Raw genomic sequence first — 23,369 nt, 5'->3', positions numbered from 1 at the left:
GTTAGGCGTGATGGAGGCCTGCTTTCCTGGAGATGGCTGAACATCTGCCTGCCGATGGGAAGCAGTGAATGAATTCCTTGTTTTGCTTTGCTTGCGTGTGCGGCTTTTGCTTTACCTGTTAAACTGTCTTTTTCTCAACCCACAAGTTTTCTCACTTTTACTCTTCTGATTCTCTCCTCCATCCCACTGAGGGGAGAGTGAGTGAACATCTGTGTGGTGCTTAGTTGCCGGCTCGGTTAAACCACGAGACTCCTATTGAAGAGCACACATTACCTGCAAAATTTGGAGACCTTAATTCCAAGTTATTGTCCAGTTTCTGTTACAGCTTGCTAGAAAAAAACATTTCCACTTTCAACTTCACTTTGATTTTTACTCTTACTTTTTTTTAAAAAAAGTTATTGTTGAAAAAGCAAAAGCTTCTATGTGAAGCTTTTTGGCTTTAGAATCATGTCTTCTAGCAAAAGAAAAATATGTATCCATTCATAAAAGGATTTCTAGTGATCTTTATTCCAGTTGTAGCTGGGTACTCTAGGAATCATGCAGATAAATATGGAACAATTTGGTTTATTCTGTAAATATAGCTGATATTTGTCTTAATGTAACATGGATAATGACTTTAGTCTTTTTCATTATGCTGCATATTTTATGTGACTTTTGTATAGAAGATGGAGACTCCTAAGTGACTAAGTCATTTTTCTAAGGTTTTCCTGGCTAATTGCTGAATTTTGGCTATAGGTTTTGAAAGGCCATACACAACATTTTTCTTCAATTCAGCTTATGATTATCTTCTGGAATCTGTTGTATTCTCATACACTGTTGGATAGCTCATGCACTATACTTATTTTTTTCTAGAATAGTGAATGCATTATCATGCACTGTATGCCATAATACCTGCAGGCCACAAGCAAAATCTTAATGTTCTATATAAGAGATATTAATATTATTACCTTTTGTGTTTGTTTTCCCATTTAGTTTGTCAGTAATTTCATGACTGAAGCTCTGGCCTATATCCAGCAGCAAATGTTTTTGTGGCAGCTCTTATCATCAGAAAATGGCATTCCAGTATAGCCTGTCTTTTTGCAGATTACTGGATGGTAATCAAAAACTTGCTTAAAGGTGTTTCGGGGAAATCTGTGATGGAATATTTAGTATGGTGTATATTATAGTACACTGTACCCTAAATAATGTTCTTTTTTTTTTTAGTCCAAGAGAATGATTCTTATTAAATTTCTCTGCTTTCATTTAGACATGGTTTTACCCATCTTTTGCTATATGAAATTCTTGTTAGAGAATAACAATGCCAAGAATTGGTTGGTAGCCTACAGAGAATTAGTAAATTATGGTTCTGGCTTATTCTTACCACTTTATATTATATTGGACTAAAACCCACTAAAATGATACTATTTGCATGAGTAATAAAGATAGATTTCACAAGGATGTTGTGCAGATATGATGAGTAGGAGGAATTTTTACATGTTATCTGTGTATTAAAATATGGCCTAGACTTTGCTTAAAAGAAAAAAAAAAATCTTTGAGTTTTTATGTCATGGATTCTTGAAGGTAAATGTGCAAAGCCTCTGGAAGTTGCTTAATGTTCTACAGGTGTTGACAGCTTTTTTAAAATATTCTCCACAACATGTAGTTGAGAGGAAAAAAGCCCCACCAGAATCTCAGCATAGCCTACTGCCACAGTTGGTTTCTGATTATTATGAAGTCCAAAAACCTTGTGTCTTAAATAAGAAATTCGCTGTAGACTGATGGGATAGCCATCTGACTGTACACACCAGTATACGCAGGATGCTGTGCAACCTTTTGGCAAAGCTGTGTAGAAATCAGTAGATGTTATTATAACGGTGGTGTAAATGCTTCTTCCATTTCAGTAGGAGTTTTGTTTTATTAAGAGGATTACACATTTCTCCCAAAGTGGCTTTGGTCAACATTTGATTTGGACAGTGTCAGTGAAATTGATCCCAAACAAAATCTGGTTCCTGTGTAAATTTCTGAGCTACCATACCAATGAGAGGTTTGCCCAAATACATACAATGGTGATGAAAGTGTATAGTATTGGTAGAAGGTGAAATATACATGTTAATACAACTAGTTGAAACCAGAATTAGGCTTATGGATTTGTAATATTTGACTGATGGTGGGGTTGAGTAGTTTACCTAAATACATGGTGATGGTTTTATTAGTCTCACAGAGTTGTAATTTACAATTAGAAAACTATCTTAAATTTTTGTGTTGTCCAAAGGCATTCAAGTTTACTATCGCATATCTTTAAAAAAATTGTAGAATAAATGTTGTTTAGTTTCAACCACACTAGGAACAGTTCTGCTGGTATTTCTAACATTTTCAGTATTATTAAGGGATTTGCCTCATTCCTCTTAGCCAGTTGTTTTGGAACTCATTGAATATATGATTACAAAAATATGTGTTCATGAATTGGCTCAGAAAGATAATAGGTGCCCAGCAGCTGAATATATAATAACATTCAAAAAGTGGAACAGCTGTGAGAGTTTAAAGTAGAGGACTTCTTAAGACTGTATAACTACAGAGTTTAGTGTAGCTGAGTAATCCTAGAGAAGTAGAGCCATACACAGAGTAGGTAATGTGAAAACAAAGATAGGCAGTTCTGAACTCTGGCATGTACTCACTACATATAGATACACTGAAAAAGCTCATGAAACTTGGAAAGAGTTTGGGTTGGAATCTTCTGGTTCTTTTAATTTTTTTGTTTTTTCATAGGTATTTTCTTCTCATGAGTAATTCCATATCATGTAGAGCTGAATGGCTAATAAATGCGTCTTTGTGTATTTATTTCTTCTAAGGACCACAGTCCCAGACCAATAGTAGTCAATGGAATATAGTCTGGGAAACATTAACAAGACCCATTGTTTCAAATTAGAATCAACATTTGCATTAGAATGAACAGTCTGAAGCTCAGCTGGGATGAGTCCAAGAATATACTGATAGATCATGGTAAATAATGTATTAGAGTTGGAATCTCTATAGGGAATTAATATTTTTCATTTTTCAGAATAAGGTATGAAATGTTTCAGTTCAGGGACTCCAGGGTATGGTGTTCCCAGTTTTGATACACTTAAGTTTTTAACAAGTTCTAGTTCTTTGCTTTTCATAGTTTCTGTATTGGAGTAATGGCCTTCTAATGATTTAATATGAACTGTGATGACCAGTAAGTGCAGTCTTTACTGAAACAGAATTCAAATTTAGGATACATGACCTAAGAATGCAAATAAAGCACTTCTAGAAATATTTTTTATGGGTGATACTTATTAATGATGCTAAGATTAATGAAAGAAGAACAGGAAAATGCTGCAGCCTTTTCCTGGCAGACTTTTACTTTCATAATTTTTTTTTTCCTCAGGTGTTTGCATTGGTATCTTTTTCTGAGGCACTCCTATATTACTTTTGAAAAGATAAACATACAACTTAGCAATAATTGCAGTCTATTGCTATTCTGATTGAAAGATTACTAAACATTTTAGTGTTGATTATGCAGCATAAGAAAATTTAAAGATTTCTAGAAAGCTGTCATCAGATCTTTTAGACGAACTTGTAAGTACTCCATTCCACAAGTGTTAGACTTAAAAATTTAAAAACAGGTTCTTTTTTCCAGCTTGACTGTAAATATATCACTGAAGTGACAATATTGTCTTTTTACCTTGGAACTGCATTGAAGAAAGAACTGACAGGAGTCTGTGTCCTCTATTTGACCTATATTTGGTCCTCTATTGCCTGATGGATTTTTTTTGTGTGAGTTAATTATATTTCCAATAAATTATTTGTGAAATTAATCTCTTTCTCCTACCTCCTCATTACACTTAATCATGTTGCTTGCATCTGATTACTTTAGTAATTTCCTATGAAGGAAACTGTAGATGTCTCAGTGTCAGCTAATATAAATGGCCTACTTTGCATGTAGGCTTGAAACATGATGAAATATATCTATTTTTAAAGGCGGATCACTTAGTTTTCTATTAATGCTTTATACAGGAGTCTTGATGTTGCATGTTCTGGTACCTCTGTGTCTAAAGCCCATGAGCCTGTTAAAACAGGTAGGGCAAGGGTCAATGAAGGAAGCCAGAATATAGCTATAAGATGACGGGTATGACATTGTCCATCTGAGAAACCACCTGATGGTCTAGCTTAAACGAGTGCTGTCACTTGGAATCAAGAATAATTTTGTTTCTAAGTGGTCAGTCTGATAGGGCTTGTCAAAAAGCATCAAACCCTGAATCTCTGTGTATGTTGCTCTGAAATGATCTTTTGTATGGTGCCTTAGGAGCTGGAGCATTCACTGAGTAAGTGCTACCTCGATTCAATTCCTGTGTCATCTTGAGAAGCCATAAACCCCTATCTGCCACTTTTCAGAATAATTGCTTAGTGGTAGGCTCAGTAGGGTGTCTTTGCTGTAACTACTAATCTTTCTGCATCCCCCTGCACTTTTGTAAAACAGTGCCAGTAGCAAGATACATGCAGAAGAGGGTTCTGAATAGAAGGGCACGTGTCTTCCTGCATCCTCAGCATGTTCACCATTCTGCCCTGCATTTCCTTTTGCCTTGTTTGAGGAAGCTCCCAGTTCTACTGTTCAGCCCATTTGGGTTTGTATCTAAATATCTAACACACGTTCTGGAACCAGACAGCAAAAAATTAAAACTTACAACTATGGTAGTGTCAAACTATGGTCTGAAGTATACTTTGAGTTGTACAGCCTGAGTTGAAACTGCTGTCATAAAATGGTATTCTAGTTTGCTCTGTATATCAGCAAGAGAAATTTTCTAAAGAAAAAAAAAGCTTTGATAGTTTTTACTATTATATTTGTTGATTAACTTTCATTGTTGGTGAATACTGTGATAAATATTAGACCATAAGAATTAGAAACTCCCCATAAGCTGATGTGTTGTTAATGCAAACTAACTACTGTACTAACTACATGGCTTCTACTGAACAAGAGAGTTGATTTTTTAAATAAACATAATTCAAGACAGTTGTGTGCATGCATTGAGATTCTAGCTTCGGGGCTTTATGTGATTGCACCAGAATGCATGTTGTGGTATCTGCTGATGGACTTGAACTAGTGCATTGTGTAGCTCTGCACAGTGGCTAGGAACGTATATTCTTTTCCTTTATTTTTTTCCCCCGATGTTTATAATTCAAGTTATTCATCAAATAACTGAATTTTCCTTTAAAGCACACTGAAGAGAGGAATTTGCTCCAGTTCAGGAGAACACAGATCTTAGGGACTATAAGTCTTCTGTTTTAAATCTTTACCACTTCATTTGTGGGTAAATTTCATTGGTAATTTGAGAGGGGATTTACAGTCTTATCAGGAAAGGATACTTACTAAAGTCAGAGGGACTTCACGCTTCAGTGCTTTCCTGAATATATTGAGAGAGATTTCAGCATGTGCTCAAATGTTTCTTTGAACTGGGACTTTAAAAGGTTTTATAAAATTAAAAGGCAATATCATTGTAGACATTATTAAAAATTTAGACTAGTGTTATTATTATGTAGAGATTTTATTCAGCAATATCACACATCACCATAAAATTCTCTTCTTCAGATGGCCCCCTTGCAGTCATTACAGTAATTTCAGATTTCAGCATGTGCTCAAATGTTTCTTTGAACTGGGACTTTAAAAGGTTTTATAAAATTAAAAGGCAATATCATTGTAGACATTATTAAAAATTTAGACTAGTGTTATTATTATGTAGAGATTTTATTCAGCAATATCACACATCACCATAAAATTCTCTTCTTCAGATGGCCCCCTTGCAGTCATTACAGTAATTTCATGGAAATATAGACTCTGTTGCTCCAGAAACACTGGCTCTTCTAATTTCACTATTTCACACAGCTACTGGTTCAGACAAGCATGACTGTTATTTTGCCTGTCTCACTTCACTCATGAACATCCTAACTTTATATAGGGCTGTTTGTGGTAGAAGTAAATTAATTCTTGATCCCACTGGTAGTTAGCTTATGCTTTGCATAAGAAAATTTATTGACAGTATTTAATGTTTCTGTTTGTGTTGTTCTTTTCACATCAACTCATTCTACATTAAATGTATATATGATATATAAAACAGCAGCAGGGATTTAATATATAGCCGTAATGTTGATGAGGAGATGTTGAGATTTTTCAGTGTCACAGCTTCTTCCTGTTACAGGGGTGACTTCATTAGACACTGCACACCAACAAATCAATAGCTGGTATTGCTCACTAGATGAAATAAAAAAATAAAAATAAATCAAGTAGTAACAGCAATACTAAATAGCTTTACATTATTTAATCCTTACAACATCTTTATCAACACATTAAGTGTTACTACTATTCATTGTTAACTATTAAAATAAAAACCTGAGACAGTTAGGAGAATTCATATGCCTGAAATCTAGACCTTTGTAGAAGATCTCAAAAATATTAAAAATCTAGGGCTTTATAGAAAAAACCCATACATCTTGAATAGTCAGTGCAGCCTCTGGAAATAAAACAGATTGTTACCTTTCAATGATACAGAGAATAAGCAAATCTGCTTAATGGTGCCTGGTCATGCATTTTCTGCAATCTGGGATGCAGTGCTTTAGAAATTGTCAGATCTCAATTGCATCTCAATTGTCAGATGCATAGACATACAGATCTCTTCCGAATGGAGTTTTTCCATGGCGTATGGTGGGGAGGTATAATCTTGTTAGACTTTGGAGATGTTAGGTCTACTGCTGAGTTAAATTTTTGTCAGGTACATATTGCATGAATTTAACACTATGAATTTATCTCACCTTCACCAAACTCTTCATATATAATAAAAAATTCTTAGGAATTTGCTTCATTTTTGTTTTGAAATTTTTGAAATAATGTTTTTATATTTATTCAAAATTAGTATTCCTTCCAAAAATATGTTTCTTTTTCACTTTTTAGAAGTTGGGTCCATTTATATCTTTTCACATACTAGGGCAAATATTTTGAATATTTTTATTTGATGTAAATTTAGAAATGCCTTCTCTATTAGCAGTAATGAATTGAAAATCTCTTACTTACACAGCTACTTTTCATTAATATTGAAAATCTCTTTACCATTTATACACAGTGGGGATAAGACTCTAATTCTATTCCAGGACTGATAAGAATTGTTATTTGTGGCTAGCATTGTCTCTGATAATTTGATTGTACAGTTATTATAGAAGCACTGTTTCTTAAAATAGCCACATTGTATTTTAAAAGAAAGCAATTTTAAAAGAAAGCAATTAATTGTGGACTAATTTCTCTTCAAGTAAATAGCTAATTTTAACAAGACATTAAATGTTAGTTGTATTCTACCCAATGTTGGAATATTTTTGCGAGGGATGGGATCATCATGGAAATCAGTGATCAATCAGCAATTGTATGTAGTATTCCTAGTAAAAATTATTTTTGGAAGGTAGAAAGCAATTTTAAAAGAAAGCAATTAATTGTGGACTAATTTCTCTTCAAGTAAATAGCTAATTTTAACAAGACATTAAATGTTAGTTGTATTCTACCCAATGTTGGAATATTTTTGCGAGGGATGGGATCATCATGGAAATCAGTGATCAATCAGCAATTGTATGTAGTATTCCTAGTAAAAATTATTTTTGGAAGGTCCAGCCACAGTTCTGTAGAATAAGAAGTGGGGGTGGAATAAAGTTAGCATACTTTGTCCAATGACCTGTTGTTGTTTTTTTAATATATTGCAAAAAATGTGGTACCACTTTAATGCCACTGTTCAACCTTCAGTGGATCAAGATCTCCACAGTTCTTTATTTTTCCTATTTAAAATATACCTTACCCTTGAATGGGGGAAAAAAACCCAAACCAAACCCCACCTTTTTCTAATTTGTGGACTAATGTATCAGGAATTTAAGGAAATTAACATAATTATATCAAAATATGGAAGTAGACATTGCAAAATGAGAAAAATCCTGAAAGTCTTCTAAATGACTGCAAATTCTTGACAGCTTCATTGTTTGCAGGAAGTAGAAAATAGTCCTTAGCTTTTTAGTCTTCAGTCATTTTTATCATGCATACAATATGTGATGGTGCTGGCAAAAAAATCCGAATGTAGTTACTGTGATCAACCTAGCTTTAAGGTTTCCTTATAAATTAGAAAATATGCTGTAACTCTGAAAAGGTTGTATAAAGGATTTAGATAGTCTACTTCCCTCTTATGTTTGAATGTAACCTTGAAGTATTTCTTGAATTATCACTGCCAGGAATAACCAACTCATACATTGTCAGTGATAGTACTTGATTGACAAGGTATTGGCAATGTATATACAATAAATGTGAGGAAGCTTTCTTCTAAGTAAGAGAGCAGGATGGCTGAGCAGATATCTATCCATTTCTTTATCTAAAAATTATATCATGATTGACAACTGGTTTATTCGGTATGCTCATGAATTTACTTCAGTGGTAAAAGCTCATTACTGCCTTGTTAGTGGAATATGCTACCAACTCTTCAGGTCCACATGGATATTCTTGTGCAGATAAATTCATTTTTCATGAATGTACATTTTCTAAGCCTGAACAAACAATACATCTACATTCACAGAGTCATCATTTTGCCAAAATAGCTTTAATAAGTTTTAGCTAAACTGATGTTAGGCAATGAGGAAACAAGAAGAAATAACTAATATGCCAGTATCTCTGACTATTGGTAGAATTCCACTCATGTTTGTAAAACTCTAGAAATTCGTACTGCATTTTATCTCCCAGACAAACTGTTTGACTCCCTGTTTTCAAGTGTTTTTTTCCATAGACATAACTCTCCATAACAATTACTCACATTACTTTTGGCTGTTCTCTTTTTTGGTAAAAGTTATCAATTAATTTTCCATTCATGAACATGAGCTGTTCTGGTATACCACTAAAAACATTCCTCAGTAAGACTAGATTTCCTATTGTACCTTATTCTCTTTCTGCATGGAGGAACGGCAGTATGGCATTGTGTACATGTTGAATGAGGACACAGAGTAAATTAATCCTATAAGGCATGCTCAACTTAAAACAGTTCAGTAATTGTTCATTTCTTATGTAAAATAAAGACAAAAAATGTAAAATAACTGCAGTTTTCAACTGAAAGCTACAAAAAGACAATAAATTTAATTAAAAATCCTATTTTCTTCAGCTAACCTCATTTCCCAGAATGACTTTGATAATAACTAGAAAGTAAGTGAAATGGGATTGATAGCTCGTCTCCTCTTTGTTGTAATCATTACCTAGTAGTTTTCTTTTTTAATCTTTTATCTCTCTTCTGTCTTTATTCTGCATGTCAAAATCTAGTCACTTTATGGATTATATGCTTCATACACTCCAAAATATGCTTCAGTGAAATAAGTATTGCTGATTTCATCTAAACTGTATACCAGCTTAAATTCTTCATCCTATGAGATAAAGAGGTTTGAGAGAGAGAGAGAGAGACGTTAGAGCAGAAGGTCACAGTAGACTACTTATGGCAACTTCTAGCCTTTACAGAAAAATATATTATCAAATGAAATCATGTAGACTTGTGGCTTGTTTTACTCTTGGAAGAAGAAAGATTCAAGGGCAGAGTTTAGTGTCTCAGCTTCTTTCACAAATTATACCACTTATTCTTAGGTATCTTAAAAGGTGACTTTATAAATTAAAGTTGGTAATTCTATAACTTCTCCACTTATTTCTTCCCTGTTCCTGAGTAAAAAAAAAACCAAAACTTAAAAAGGCAGAAGGTAGCTGGATTTTCCTGCACTTTGTCTATCCACATCTGTTGTTTCAATAGAGAATACATGCCTGTAATTTTCTGCTTTGGCTATGACTGTTCTGAACTGTGTGACTGCTACATAAGAGAGGAGAAGGATGAATTTTCTGTGAAGACTGAGGATACGGTATGGTTTCTCTGATGGAATTCAGGACTTCGGAGTCTTGATCTACTGTTCCGCAGATTACAAGTCATCTTCTTTCTATGAAATAAGTACTACTTACGAATTCTAAGGTATAAAACATATTAGAACTGGGAAGTGCTCGTCCAAGAGGCTCATGTTACAGATAAAGTTTTTGGCATGCAGTTTAAGTTGATGAAATTTGTTGTGATGTGTGTGTGTTTATTTGCACACATACAAATAAATACACACGGCACTGCAAGTTGTGCCTTGACAACCACTGTGCTATTTTAAACAATAAAAAGCCTAAAATTTCAAGTGGATTTCAGATACTGAATCAAATATTCTGTCACCATATTGTTACTCCTCTGTAGCAACCAGTGCGGAGTAGGAAGTATTGTGTTTAAAGACAAAGTCGACATTTTTTCTTGAAGAATCACTTTAAGTTAATGCAGTGATTCCATGTGAAGGCATCCCTGCATATAGTTATATACATGCATGTAACTAAATGTGTAGGATAGGTTTTTGATAGGTATAGATCAAAGAATAGCAATCCTCCATAAATTATTTACAAGGCTTTCTCACAAGCAGCAGCATGACAGAGGGGTTACCTGTGTGTTATCCAGCTACCATGAAAACACAGCAGAAAGCGAACAGATATAAGCTAGTTTAAAACATTTGTCTAATATATCACTGTGTAGCAGCTCTCCGAACACTGCTCCCAGCAAGCTGGCTCTCTGCACAGTATGAGTACAGACACTCAGATAGAGGCATGGTGCAATCTTCTGTCTTTGTAAGCCTAAATTAAATCAGCCCTTGAAGAGTTTTGACGTTACAGAGGCAGAAGAACAGGAAATGGTTGTTCTCTGAAACAGAGTTATGTGACCTGATGCTTCTTGGCTCTCACGTTATAAACCCACTCAAATGTTATTCCTCCACGGTTAAAGTATAGCATTTTGTTTAGCTGCTTTTGTGCCTCCTTTGTGCCTCTCTGGGGAGGTGCCTGGGGTTTCCTTTCTCTGCTGTGTGTCTTGAGGTGTCTGTCAGCCATACCACACAAAAGCTAAAGGCATGAACAAGAGCCACAGGAGAAATTGTGGGAGAGTACAGGAAGGCTAAAAGCATTCACAGGTGGATAGGTGATTTACACATTCCTATGTCCAAAATGCAAGCTGCTCTTTGGCAAAACCCAAGCCTGTGCTTATCTAAGACAAGGCTTAAAATAGGTACTTTTCCTCTGTGGCTGTAAGGAAATTAGGTGTCTCATCCATGCTGGAGAGCTTCGGCTAGATTTAACTCTGGCTGTTGGAAAGACTTACTCATAGGATTATGGCACAGCTGTGGAAACTACTGCTATTGTTTTGGTTGGAGATTTATGAGATAACCTTAGGGGGGGAAAAAAAATATTTTTTTTTATACATACATGCTAGTGTGGATGATGCCAGATCTGAAAGAAGGAGGTGAACAGCTGGACAGTGTCAGGGTGCAAGTTGTGCAATAGCAAGGTGCAAAGTCAATGCTATTACACAAGGCCAATACCCTGCCCCCCGTTACCTGTATGTGTGACTAGAAACAACAGATAAGCATATAGCAAGCTTTACATCTTGCTTTCTTTTTAAAAAAAAGTCATTGCAATAAATGGCTAAGCAGTTATGTTCTTGTATGTAAAAGCTGCGTGGCGTTGCTTACGTTTTGCTGATGCATTTTGGTCATACATTTATTTCAAGGTGTCCTGTCTGTATTTCTCTTCCAGGTTCAGGTCCTTCGCAACGCAGGGGAAGAAGTGACCCTAACTGTGTCCTTTCTGAAAAGAGCACCTGCTTTTCTCAAACTGCCACTGAATGAAGATTGTGCATGTAAGCCTTTATTACTTGGCCAAAAGAAAACTCAATTCAATGCTCATGAATGCTTGCAGCTTCCAAACCTACTGTGCATTGAGGGTGATTGACAGCAGCTTTTTCGGTCAGCATTGCTGCCTGAATATGAGCTGCTCGTATTGCCAGGTCTCGTAGTAACATTCACCTCAAGCAAAAAATTGCTATCTTTGCTTGAAAAACAGATCACCAGGCATTTGGCTTTTGTGAATCAGCAAAGTTGCAGGTAAAACAGTGGAATTACATTAGTTTACAGTAGGTCACATCCTGACGCAGAGTATTTAAAAGCAGTTTTTCAGGCAGCATCAGATAACATTTTAGTCTGAAAGTTTTGTCTTGTAAATGTGCAAATGAGATTGCGTGTGTATATTTAGAGGGCTTAACTTTACCATTTAAAATTCAGAGGCTTTGGTGGAGGTGTCTGTCTACCTAAAAGTAAATTACCTGGGACGATTAGTATTTTGTTTAAGTCCAACGGAGTTTTAGTCAGCTAGCCCCATGAGAGACATATGGAAACAGCTGTCTTCCTTTAATTATATTAAATTGTAAGTGTGGGTGAATAATTATAGACAGTTGCAGCATATCTAAGCATATTTATATGTCAGCCTGTGGCTTTTGTCACCACTGCTTTCCTTCTGCATCTTGCTCCTAAGAGGGTAGAATTTTTAAGCAACAAAACAATAAATATTTGATTTCAATACTTTTAGCCTTTGATTTTAAGTTAGGAGGAATTAAGTCAACTAAATTATGAAATAATATTTTATACAATCAATTGTTGAAATACGGTCTTTATCTTTCGCCTAGGTATTAAATTTTAGTGAGACACGAAAAAATTTAGAACACCATATTCTTAAATAAAAATGTATCCCAGTACATTTGTCCCTTTTATGAAAGGTTGTGGTACCACAGAGTATGCTGAGTAACGCACACAAACATGCATTTGCATCGTATCATCTTACTTTTGAGGTGTAGCACTGTAATTTCCTAAACTGTTACAAGAACAGTTAGAACTGTAAACTTCAGTGAGAGTAAGAAAAGCATTATCTGACTAGTTCCTTCAAGTGAAAACCAAGCGAGGAGGTACACACTTTTCTTTTATTATCAAATTTGCAAAACCCTTTGGGTTTTTTTTTCTTACTAAACAGATTATTAACTCTTTTAAGCAAAGCACTAGGAGAAAGATTCTTGAGCCTCCACTCAGCTTAAAAAGGCACTCCACTCAAACCAGAAGGCAGATACTGGCTGAATGGAGAAAGTAAATGAATGTTAGATATGACAAAACTAGTGGGGGGAGGGGAATACATAGATACATGCATACACAAATTTGAATTATAGCATTATAGATTAATGAAGATTTTTTGGTGTATTCATGTTTGTATTAGGTGCCCCCAGTGACCAAAGCAGTGGCACATCCTCTCCCCTATGTGACAGTGGTTTGCATCTGAACTACCATCCCAACAACACGGTAAGAGCTTATATTTCTTTGATGGAATTACACAGAAGAATAATAATACTATAATAGCTAAGTGGAAGTAACTAATAAAGGACAGCAACATGGGAGGAACTCTAACTAACAATCGAGATAGACAGTTCCATAGGGGGCAAAAAGAGTTGCCAGATATTATGGCTGCGAATTAAACTATGACAAATTATACCAGCTGAGATTGTGCCTTGATAAATGTGATTACTATTTTTATCTGGGCAATAGGGATTTTGCGAGTTTTTTCCTCTAGATTATTTCCACAGCATAGGAATTAAAATTATTAAAATTAAAATATATCTATTTAAAGAAAAGCTAGAAAATTTTTTTAGAATATTTTCCCATTATTTTCATTTCATTTATTATCTAAAACTTTTGACAAGCGATGATTTAGGTACATGGTTTTGCCTATTTTTAAGGTGAAAGCATTTTACTTCTAGTAACACACACTTAAAATCTTACTGAAGAATGATAGCATTATGGAGCAAACTCTCTTTAGGATGAAATGTTACAGATGTCTGATCAGATTTTTAGTAAAAGATGCCTTTGAAGTGCAACAAGGGGCTTTTAACAATTTTCTTAGGCAGGAAATGCAAAATTTCCATTATTTTATATAGTTCTAAAGGGGTTTTTGCTGTGAACCAATACACAGCAAAATTATTACAGATATATTAAAAAAACAGAAAAGTAAGCATTGTCCGGTAGACTTTGCTGTTTTTAATTTCTGGCTTGTTTTATTGTTCTTTCATACTTCACTGGTAAAGGTTTTAAATAAGAGCCCAGAGACTTAAAAGTCAATAGCACAGATTTTAAACCTGATTATAATCTGGAAAACCTTTAGGATTTATACAGTTTTATGGAGCTGGAATTCATAAAAATGGGATAAAAACAATAAAATTGGTGTCTTAATGCAGGTCAAATAATAAGAAAATATATGTATATAAAAATAGTGCAACAACATCAGAAGCAGACTTATTTCAACAGTCTATATATGTATGCATGTAGAAAGGCTATTGGAGCAGATCCTAAACTTATTTTGCTAGTCACTTCATTTCTAACTTTGCTTTTAGGATAAAAAACATGCTTCCATTTGTGAATCCTATTTCTGCAGGTGTCAAAACTGATCTAAATTAGCTACAGTTTCTATTTGAACTGATAATAATTTACTGAAACCAAGTCTTTTTCTCTCAGTTTAAATAATATAATCAGGCATCATGAGTCTATAAGTCACCCTAAATTAAATTCTTCTGCTGAAGACCAGGGTGTGGTTCTTATCTCAGATGTCCCCTTGTAACGGGAATGGAATGCTTCATAAAACCAAATGAGACCTCTGTATGAATTCCTATGTTATGTACCGCGCATGTCACAGTCCTTCCTTTTTTTCAGAATATTCTGTAGAATGCATTATGACTTATGGCCATAGTCTATTTCTTAATTTATAGCCTTGGTGATGCGCCTGAAGGAGACTTCTGACTCAGAATTTGGAGTAGATAGGACTGGTTTTGGTCTTTTGTCAACAATTCAGAGTTATGCAGGCTAAAGGTAGGGTTAACATTTCTGTTGCAGCCAGATCTAGGCCTACAGTTTGCATCTAAACTTTTTGCTGCATTTCAGCTTTTTCCTCAAGTTTAATCACAGCTGAAAAAGCACAGCTGAAAGCAGACAGAAAATGTTAAAAATTCAAGAGGATGTTCAAAACAACATCCTAGCTTAGTCTTCCTAGACAATTATTGGTTTATTTAGATTGAATCTATGGAATGTTTCACCAGAGATTCAATGTTTAAATAAGTGAATCTACTTATGAAAAGCCTACTGTTCAGCTAAATTGATGTTACTAGTGATCTTTTATTTTATATACATAAAAGATATATGAACATATTTGTAAAAGTAAAGTTCAAGTTGGTAAAGCTTTATAATTCTATAGATCTTACACAAAAATCACACTAGAAAAATACAAAGTGTACTTAACTTTTGTAATATTTATTTTATAGAAGGTACAGGTAAGAAAAAATATGAAGTCTGAGATTAAAAAATTGTAAATTATGCAGGATCGGCAAGTACAATTTTACTGATATACTAAAAGTACTACATACATTTCTGTAAGAATCATGCTTCTTCAGAAAAATAACATCATCACTAGTGCTGTTTTGTAAAGCATTTTATAAGGAAAGGAAGAGGTGTTGGATTTTTAAAAATAAATGTTGATCATTTCACTTTTTATAAGCATTTCTCATTCAAATCTATATTCTGTAAAAATACTGGTAAAATTAGACTGTAGATATTTAAATACTCATTCTTTGTAGATATGATCATGGACATGATAAAGTTCAATTTTCATATAAATAATACCTTGTGTAAATAGATAAAATTAAAATATTCATCATAAGCATGTAGTTTTGACTAAACAATTTTCATCACATGTTAAATCCCATTCACAATTACCAGATTTTGAGGTGATGTCATTAGTATAGACATGTATGTAAATGTGTACAGGACCACAGGAAACAACTGAATTATGATTGTATAGTGAATGATTTAGACATCACCTTTATTCAGAGTACAGGTATAAAACTAGTAGCTGATGATGTGATACATAGTAAATATTCACTTCTATTCATGACTAGTCATTTCAAAAAAAGGACACAATCTGTTTTCTCTAGGTTTTTAGAATACTGTTCTTCACACTTCCTCTAAGCATATTGATGTTGAGGTTTATATAGATTTGTTTTATTTGTGAGAAAAAGTTCAGAATCTTTCCAGTGCTAGCTAAAACCGGTGCCAAATGATTTGGGGAAAGTGGAACACAATGCCAAAGGAAATATAAAGTCTTTGAAGTCTACCTCTCTCTTTCCAAATCTGCTGAGTAGTTATAATGAAGCCCAAAACTGAGAAGGACCTTTTAATGTTTTTCAGGATACATTATCATGTTCCTCATGGCCAGCATCCCCAGGACTTAGGTGGGAAAAAAGGTGGTGTGATCTCCAATTAATTCCACTTCTTCATTCACGGTTTTCCCAGTACCTTCCAGGATCAGATTTGTGCAGGTAAAGAAGTTCAGAAAGTTGAAACTTGACTTCTTGGTTGACAGATACAAGCCTTAGGGAGTTACCTTATTAGAGGAATGGCATTATTAGTTGCACCGCAGCTGTCAGAGACATGAAACATAGGAGCTTTCATAAAGGTCTGTCTAGGTCCACCTCAGCCCATACTCTGCTCTGACGTCAGCCGGGACCAGGTATGTGGGGAAGACGTGTGATCTTCCCACTTGCACCTAGCGGTCAGCACGTTTCTCAGTCTGAGATTGCACGTAGGTCATCATATTTAATAACTGTTAATGCTCCTGTCCTCAAAAGCTTCTTTCTAAGCTGCTTTTTTTTATAACTTTGTTTTTTGCAATGCACTGTGGCATTGAGCCTTGCAATGTAATTATGTTTTTTAAATGTACTTCCTTTTGTTGGTGTTAAATCTCTCACCTGATAACTTCATTGGGTGAAATAATCTTGTTGTTCGGGAGCAGCAAGGGCTGGCTGTCCCGTGGGGAAGGTGAGCCAAGAGCGGAGGGTGGCAGCGGGGCTGGATGAGGCAGTGTCCACACAGACAAAGGTCCCGTCCAACTGCTCCCGGTGGAGGAGCAGAGCAGGCCTAGGAATGGTCTTCAGATGAGTCCGTCATGGTGAGGTGGGGCTCAGGTCAGTCTGGGAAGTAAGCCCACAGGTCGGGTCTGGATCAGTGGGATACATGTCCAGGCACAGGCATAGCTGCAGCTAAACTCAGGCGAGGACCAAGGGTGAGGGCCTGAGCTGATATGCAGGTCCCAAGTGAAAGGAGGGACAGACACCCCATTCAAGCTCTTTCACAGCAGCCTGATCCCACATCCCACAGCCACGCCATGGCAGAGCTGGCATCACGCACAGGCAGCCGGGCACCCAGGAGGGGGAAGAGGGTGGACTCTGGGCCCTGACCCTTGTATCAAGGGAAACGCTAAATAAGCATTCTTGATTTACGTTTTTATAACTTCGGATGACTGTCTTCTGTTTTCCAGTTTGAAGGATGCCTATTGTTATCTCCTGTTAGGGAATCCTTCCATAGCTCTGATTATCCTTGTTATTCTCTGTTTTTTTGTAATTCTAATATATCTTCTATGAGACAAGGTGATCAGGACTGCGAGGAGGATCCTTCTTGACATATTAAGACATAATGATGTTTTCCATTTTTTCCTCTGCTCTTATCTAATACTTCGTAATAACCTATTACCTTTTGACTGTCACAGAGCACTAAGGTGATGGTTTTCAGAGAATTGTTTGTAGTAACCTTTGCATTTCTTTCCTCAATGTTTATAGCTACAGAAATGTTCTTTGCTGCTTACATGTAGCTAAGGTTTTTTTTTCCTGTATGTCTTACTTTGCATTTATTAATATTGAATTTCATTGACATTTTGTCTCCCAATCACTGGGGAAGCTGTCCAAAGCTCATAGTCAGGTTTAAATTTAATGTATCATATAGACCTACAACTTGTCATTGTTTAAATTAATATTATCCTAGTAAGTCAGAAGAAATGAGAAAGGAAGACAATATTCTGGAATGATTACTGTTTTTCAAGTGTTATGCATTTAAATAGAAAAGAAAGTAGCTACAAAATCAGCAAGGCATAGTATATAAATAAGATCATACTTGTTAAAGTTTTAAATACCTAGGTATTATCTAATTTATCATCTGTATATATACGAATGAAGTTCTAATAGGAAAAATTTGTGAGTTCCAGAATGTAAGTCATTAACTGGAGGACAGCTGTCTACAGTTATAGAGCATGTTTCTCCATTATTTCTCCTTCTAACCCATCAGAAACATTAACTCTTGAAATAAGCACAGAGGACTTATCATTTGTGAGGCTGTGAGGCCTTACTAATTGAAATAAACTATGGCTTTCCCACGTAGCCTTCATGTCTGCCAGCTTAGATGTGTGAGTCTGGGAAGAATAGTGCATTATGCTATACCCAGACGGCTCATCAGGCATTAGTGGTTTAAAATTTCCCGTTCCTCCACTCATGCACATGTAAAATTACCTAATTAATACAGAAAAGCTTCATTAATATTTCTGGAAAGACTGTTTTGTGAAAGAACCACCCCAGTGTCTTTTCTCTGTTGTTATGCTCACCCTTCCAGTGTTTCTACGGGTCCTACAGTCAACTGATACCATCTGCCCCCAGGGGTGGTTTTATGATCTCCCCCAGAAACTAGGGGAAGAGGAGTGTTCTTCGATCTCAGTTTGGGGTTTGCGGGGGGTGAATTTTATTGTATCTTATCACAGCCTGCTTCCTTCTCATTGGTTCTCAGCAAACATCTGAAAGTTGCACAAAAGCCTCCCATGGCCTCAATTAATTCTGAGGGCTGTTGTTTCTTAGAAGTACATTACCTAGGTCTGCCAGCCATTTTCCTATTCACAGAGCTGAAAATAAAGCGGGTTAGGCAATAGTTGTTTCACCACAAGATAATTGTGAAGCTAAAAACAGCCTGCCGCTTTTGACTGGTAATAGCAAAATCATATTTACTTGGCTGCATGATCCTTGTTTTATTGAGGAACAATGGCTGGCCCAGCGAGTCAAGGTGTAAACCAAAGGCTACAATGGCTTATTAGCTGAACTGAAAGGGAACAGGATATAGTCACCACAGAGGCAGGAGGTTTTTTTATTAAATTCTGTGAAAACCTTCAGCTCAATGTTTAACAATGGTTAAAATAGAAATAATTAAAAGCATGAAGAATAAAGGGCCCAAAATCATAACAGTCAAATCTGAGATCTGTTCTGCTGTATGCTTCGGATAACATTGAATTGAATAGAACTACTCACATGGAAAAATAGGACATATTCAACTATTCATAGATCTAGGGTTTTAAAATTCAGTCTTCTGCATCAATAAAACACAACCTTAAAGAGCACATTATAGAACTTGTACATTACAGAGAAAGATTTTTAGGTAGCAATGATATTCCTGAGATTTGAATTTTCAGAAAATAAATTTAAAAGTATATTCATACAAAACAAAATATCTGAATTCATACTCAAACCTTGAATAACTATACTGTTAATTTTCTCCTTGTGTCCTTCTATGCTGTCTAACATGAGGAAGTAAGAGTACTTAAAGGAAAAAAAAATGCAGTATAAATATGCGAGAGGAAGTGGGGTTTTCTTCAAAAAAGCATAGAAGCAACATTTTATGTTGCCAGCAAGACAGTTTATAAGAGTCTTTTAAATTAATGTAAACATTTTAAAATGTGACTCCCTCTCAAAATTTGTTATGAGAGAAAGGTAGATAATTTTTAAAAGAGTTTTTTTTTTAAAAACTGCTATAAAGAGTAACATTAAGGAAAGGATATTGAAAATAATATAAGAAAGCAACATGAAATGGAATTGAATTAATTACACTTTTTGTAGCTAATATTTACAAGGCTGTTTTCACTATATAAAGCCTAATAACTTTTTATGTTTCCAAGTTTGAAAAGACTGGCACAGAAATACATCATATTGTCGCATACACCATTACGCCTCATAATCGTATTCTAGCTTTTCTAGTGGGATGCTTGAGACAGATGAATTCCAGAGTGTATTCATGTAAAATTCCAGAGGGCATTCAGGTTAATTTTGGAAAGCTTATTAATTTCAAATATAACTCTTGAGTTCCAAAAGGCACAGAACCTGATATGTGTAGTTGAATAACAATTCATCTGATCTTAACTTTTTTGCTGTATTAAAAAAGTGATTAATCTACTGTTTGTTCTACTTAATACAAAACACTTATTTAATACCTTATTTTTTCAGGTTTGTGTGGTAGTATGGACTTTGGTTGGTAGGCTAATTCAAGCAAATACTATTACAATAATCTAAAGCTAAGGATATCTACTGCCTAGACCACATTCAGAAGTAATTTATTAGGTAGCCATGCATCTTACAGTCTGTGCTTATTGATACTTGGGCAAGAACATTCTGGATGAATGGGTTTGTATGTGCACAGATCAAATACCTAGGACCAGTAGGAAGAGTCTGATGCCTCGAATGCATCAGATTCACTGTGGTTGTAGTGTAAGGGAAGTTTGTGCATCAGGATTGAATCTGGAACATACTGGGTTTTCTTTGTTTCTGCAGGTTAGTGTCACACATTAATAGATTCCTTGGATTCCTACTTTGCTTTACGATAGGCTGAGTATAAAGAAGGGGAGTCCTGAAAATAATGCTATTTTTCCTGAAAGAGATAATCAACAAATTTGCCTGAGCATCATGCCTATGCTCTTTATGTAAGGACTTATTTAGAATTTTATTCTGGAAGAATTTACTATTTACGTTTATAGCCATTTAAAATAAAGGATATAGTAAACAAATGCTAGCTACATTACCTGAAGATGCTTTAAATAAATCTTCCTCAAAAACTTTACCTGAATTATTGTGAAAATGAGTCATTGAAAGAAGTACCTCTCAGTTTGTACCTTTGGATTTTAAGGAAAAATCACTACCCATCTGAAAAGGCAACTAAACTGCTAAGTTAGCGGATGGATTTAGATAAACCACTGGTCTCTGCATGATCATGTTAGTATATATAAGCCTTATCCTCCTGTAAGAGCTAATTCTCATGACGGGACTCTCAAAGCAAAGGCATGGCTCTAATTCATTTTTAATGCTTCTCCTGACTGAAGGAAAAGCCTGTACTTGACACAGATGCAGCAAAGACCTTTATGGTAGAGATAGATATTAGCTCTACATTCTGCACAACTGGAATATAATTTCAAGAGGTAAAAAAAAAAAACAAATTTGCAGAATGGTTATCTGTCTTGAGATGTCAGAAACTGTCATCAGTGACACTCAGTTTTACACTGAAGATAACACTCACTTTGCCTGAGCCATTCTCAAAGAATCTGAATGATGTACTTATTTTTAAACCATGAATTGAACATTAACCGATGGGTTTGTAGCAGAACGCCGGCAGTGGCACTTGGTATTCTGTATGTTTAGTAATCTCTTACTCTGGGATATGGATTAATATTGAGGTTTTTTGGTTCTGAAGCCAGAGACCTGTGAGCCTTCCAAAGGCTGTTAGCCAAGAAGGCTATTACTGAAGACATTAGGCTTGCTACTGCTTTAGCATCTGAAAGTTTTCTCTTGTTCTATAATTGCTCAGTACTCAGCTGTGGAAAGTCAGTCTATAATGCATGCCAGATTATTGTGTAGGTGTCCAGATTGGTGCTGGGATAGAGGCACCCAGGTGGCCACTGCTTTTGTCATTGGATGTCTCTTGGCATTCCAGTGTATTTTGCTAATGATCCTATATTCAGAAATAGAATTGGAAAAATCATTAATGCTACCTGATCAATTTTGAATTCTCCAGCTTTTCTATCAGTAGTTTAGAAGAGGATCAAAATTCTATAACTAAGAGCAGCCAACAAGGGGTATCCAGACAGGAATCTTAGTGTATTTAAACAATGTGTTAGAAAAATAAAAGAAAAGCTATTGAGAAAAAGGTACTGTATTCCACTGCATTTCTTAAATGATTGCCTACAGTGTCCAGTGAACACTTTCCCTCTCTGTGATCTGCAGTATTAAAGTATTTGGTATGCATCAGCTATTTCACATGTTTAGCTTCTGAAGTCACACAGTGTTGGTCAAGGTTCCGTGGAGCTAGTCAATGGAATTTTTTTATAGCTTTATGGAAATTTAATATAGTCTGAGTTGACCTTTTAGCGTGATCTTTTTAATATGTCAGGTATTTATAAAATAGGAAAACCAGCAATTTATCAGTGTTCAGTGGCTGACCTTCATTGTAGTTGAAAGAAAAGCATTTCTACAAGTATCGTTAAGATGATATGCTAGAACAGATGAAATTTTCTTCTGACCTGATCTGTTATGACATGTCTATAGGCAAAATGCGTTCCAAGTAATTGCTGTGGATGGGGTTTGCAGTGGAATAATTCAGTGTCTCTCTGCTGAAGACTGTATTGACTGGCTACAAGCAATAGCAAGTAATATTTCCAACCTCACAAAGCACAATGTAAGTATGGATCCAAGTAAGCCAGAAGGTTTCCCAATCATATTTGATTATAACTGTCATAAAAGCCTAATGGGTTCACACACAGAATTATCTGCATATAAACAATGCTTGAGGCTGTCTGAGAGAAGTCAACTTAAGTTTGTCATCAGATCAGACTTTGTGAGAAATCATTGAATGGGAAAATATTCTCCCCTACAGTCATATAGTTCACTTCATTGCTATCAGAGTTATTCACTTCTTAGCAATACCAGCTAGCATTAGAAACAAAGACCAGACACACAGGAGAAAGCCAGGTGTGATGGGTAAGCACATATAAAAGCAAAAAATTCTGTATTTTCTTGATAGTTTGAGAAAGCACATCTGTATAAAGACTGGTATAATCAGATCTGAATTAGATATTAGGTCTGTTTAGGTATCATTTAACACAAGGAGAATGGCAAGGTTCTTCTGTGATATAGATATAATGTTTATTATCAGCAAAGATTAAATGCATTTATGCTTCATGCACTGTACTTTTATGATCTGATCTTGTGGGATAGATACCTCTTTTTATTGAAGCAAGAATAAATGTTATACAAAAGTTTTGCCAAACTACTAGTAAGTTTGATTGAAAGGTCTTCTGGACCTGCCTAGGATGTATTTGGCATTTGATAGATGACATGTAGTTCTTCCTGTAGAAGTCTGTATGATGCCTTTCCTGTTTTTCCTCAAAAAATACAAAACACATGGGTAACTCCATTATTTTGAATTGAGTTATAACAAGGAAGCCCTTAAGGATTTAATTTATATTCTCTCAGATTTCCTTAAACCTGCTTTAGCATCCCAAACCTGCCTCTGAATTTCCTTTTGTTTCAAATACAGGAAACACATTGAAGGAAGTTGTATTTCTTGGAGATTTATATTCAAGATGCAAAACTATGTTCCATCTGGCAGCAATATGTAAAAGTTGTTGTATTATAAAAACGTGACAGACATGAATTCATCCACCATCTGCAAGCTTCCATGCAGTACAAGCCAACTTTATGGCTATTTATTCATCCTTATAATGCTGTATAGAACCTTCCTTGTCTCACTAGGCATCCGGACAA

The 23,369-nt window shown here is 35.4% G+C and overlaps 1 protein-coding gene across 1 annotated transcript in view; it reads left to right on the top strand.

Moving 5' to 3' along the window:
- The window catches only part of SNTG1 (syntrophin gamma 1), a 190,891-nt gene that overhangs the window by 67,180 nt on the left and 100,342 nt on the right, over positions 1-23,369 (top strand). The window contains exons 7-10 of the mRNA XM_019474602.1: positions 11,648-11,750; positions 13,151-13,233; positions 16,162-16,292; positions 22,152-22,281. Coding sequence (XP_019330147.1) covers positions 11,648-11,750; positions 13,151-13,233; positions 16,162-16,292; positions 22,152-22,281 — 447 coding nt within the window. The remainder of the gene's footprint in view (positions 1-11,647; positions 11,751-13,150; positions 13,234-16,161; positions 16,293-22,151; positions 22,282-23,369) is intronic.

This window comes from Aptenodytes forsteri, unplaced genomic scaffold (genome assembly GCF_000699145.1).
Source record: "Aptenodytes forsteri isolate BGI_AS27 unplaced genomic scaffold, ASM69914v1 Scaffold139, whole genome shotgun sequence".
Taxonomy (NCBI): Eukaryota; Metazoa; Chordata; class Aves; order Sphenisciformes; family Spheniscidae; genus Aptenodytes; species Aptenodytes forsteri.
Note: the sequence above shows the minus strand (reverse complement) of the source record. Positions and strands in the feature narration are given on the sequence as shown.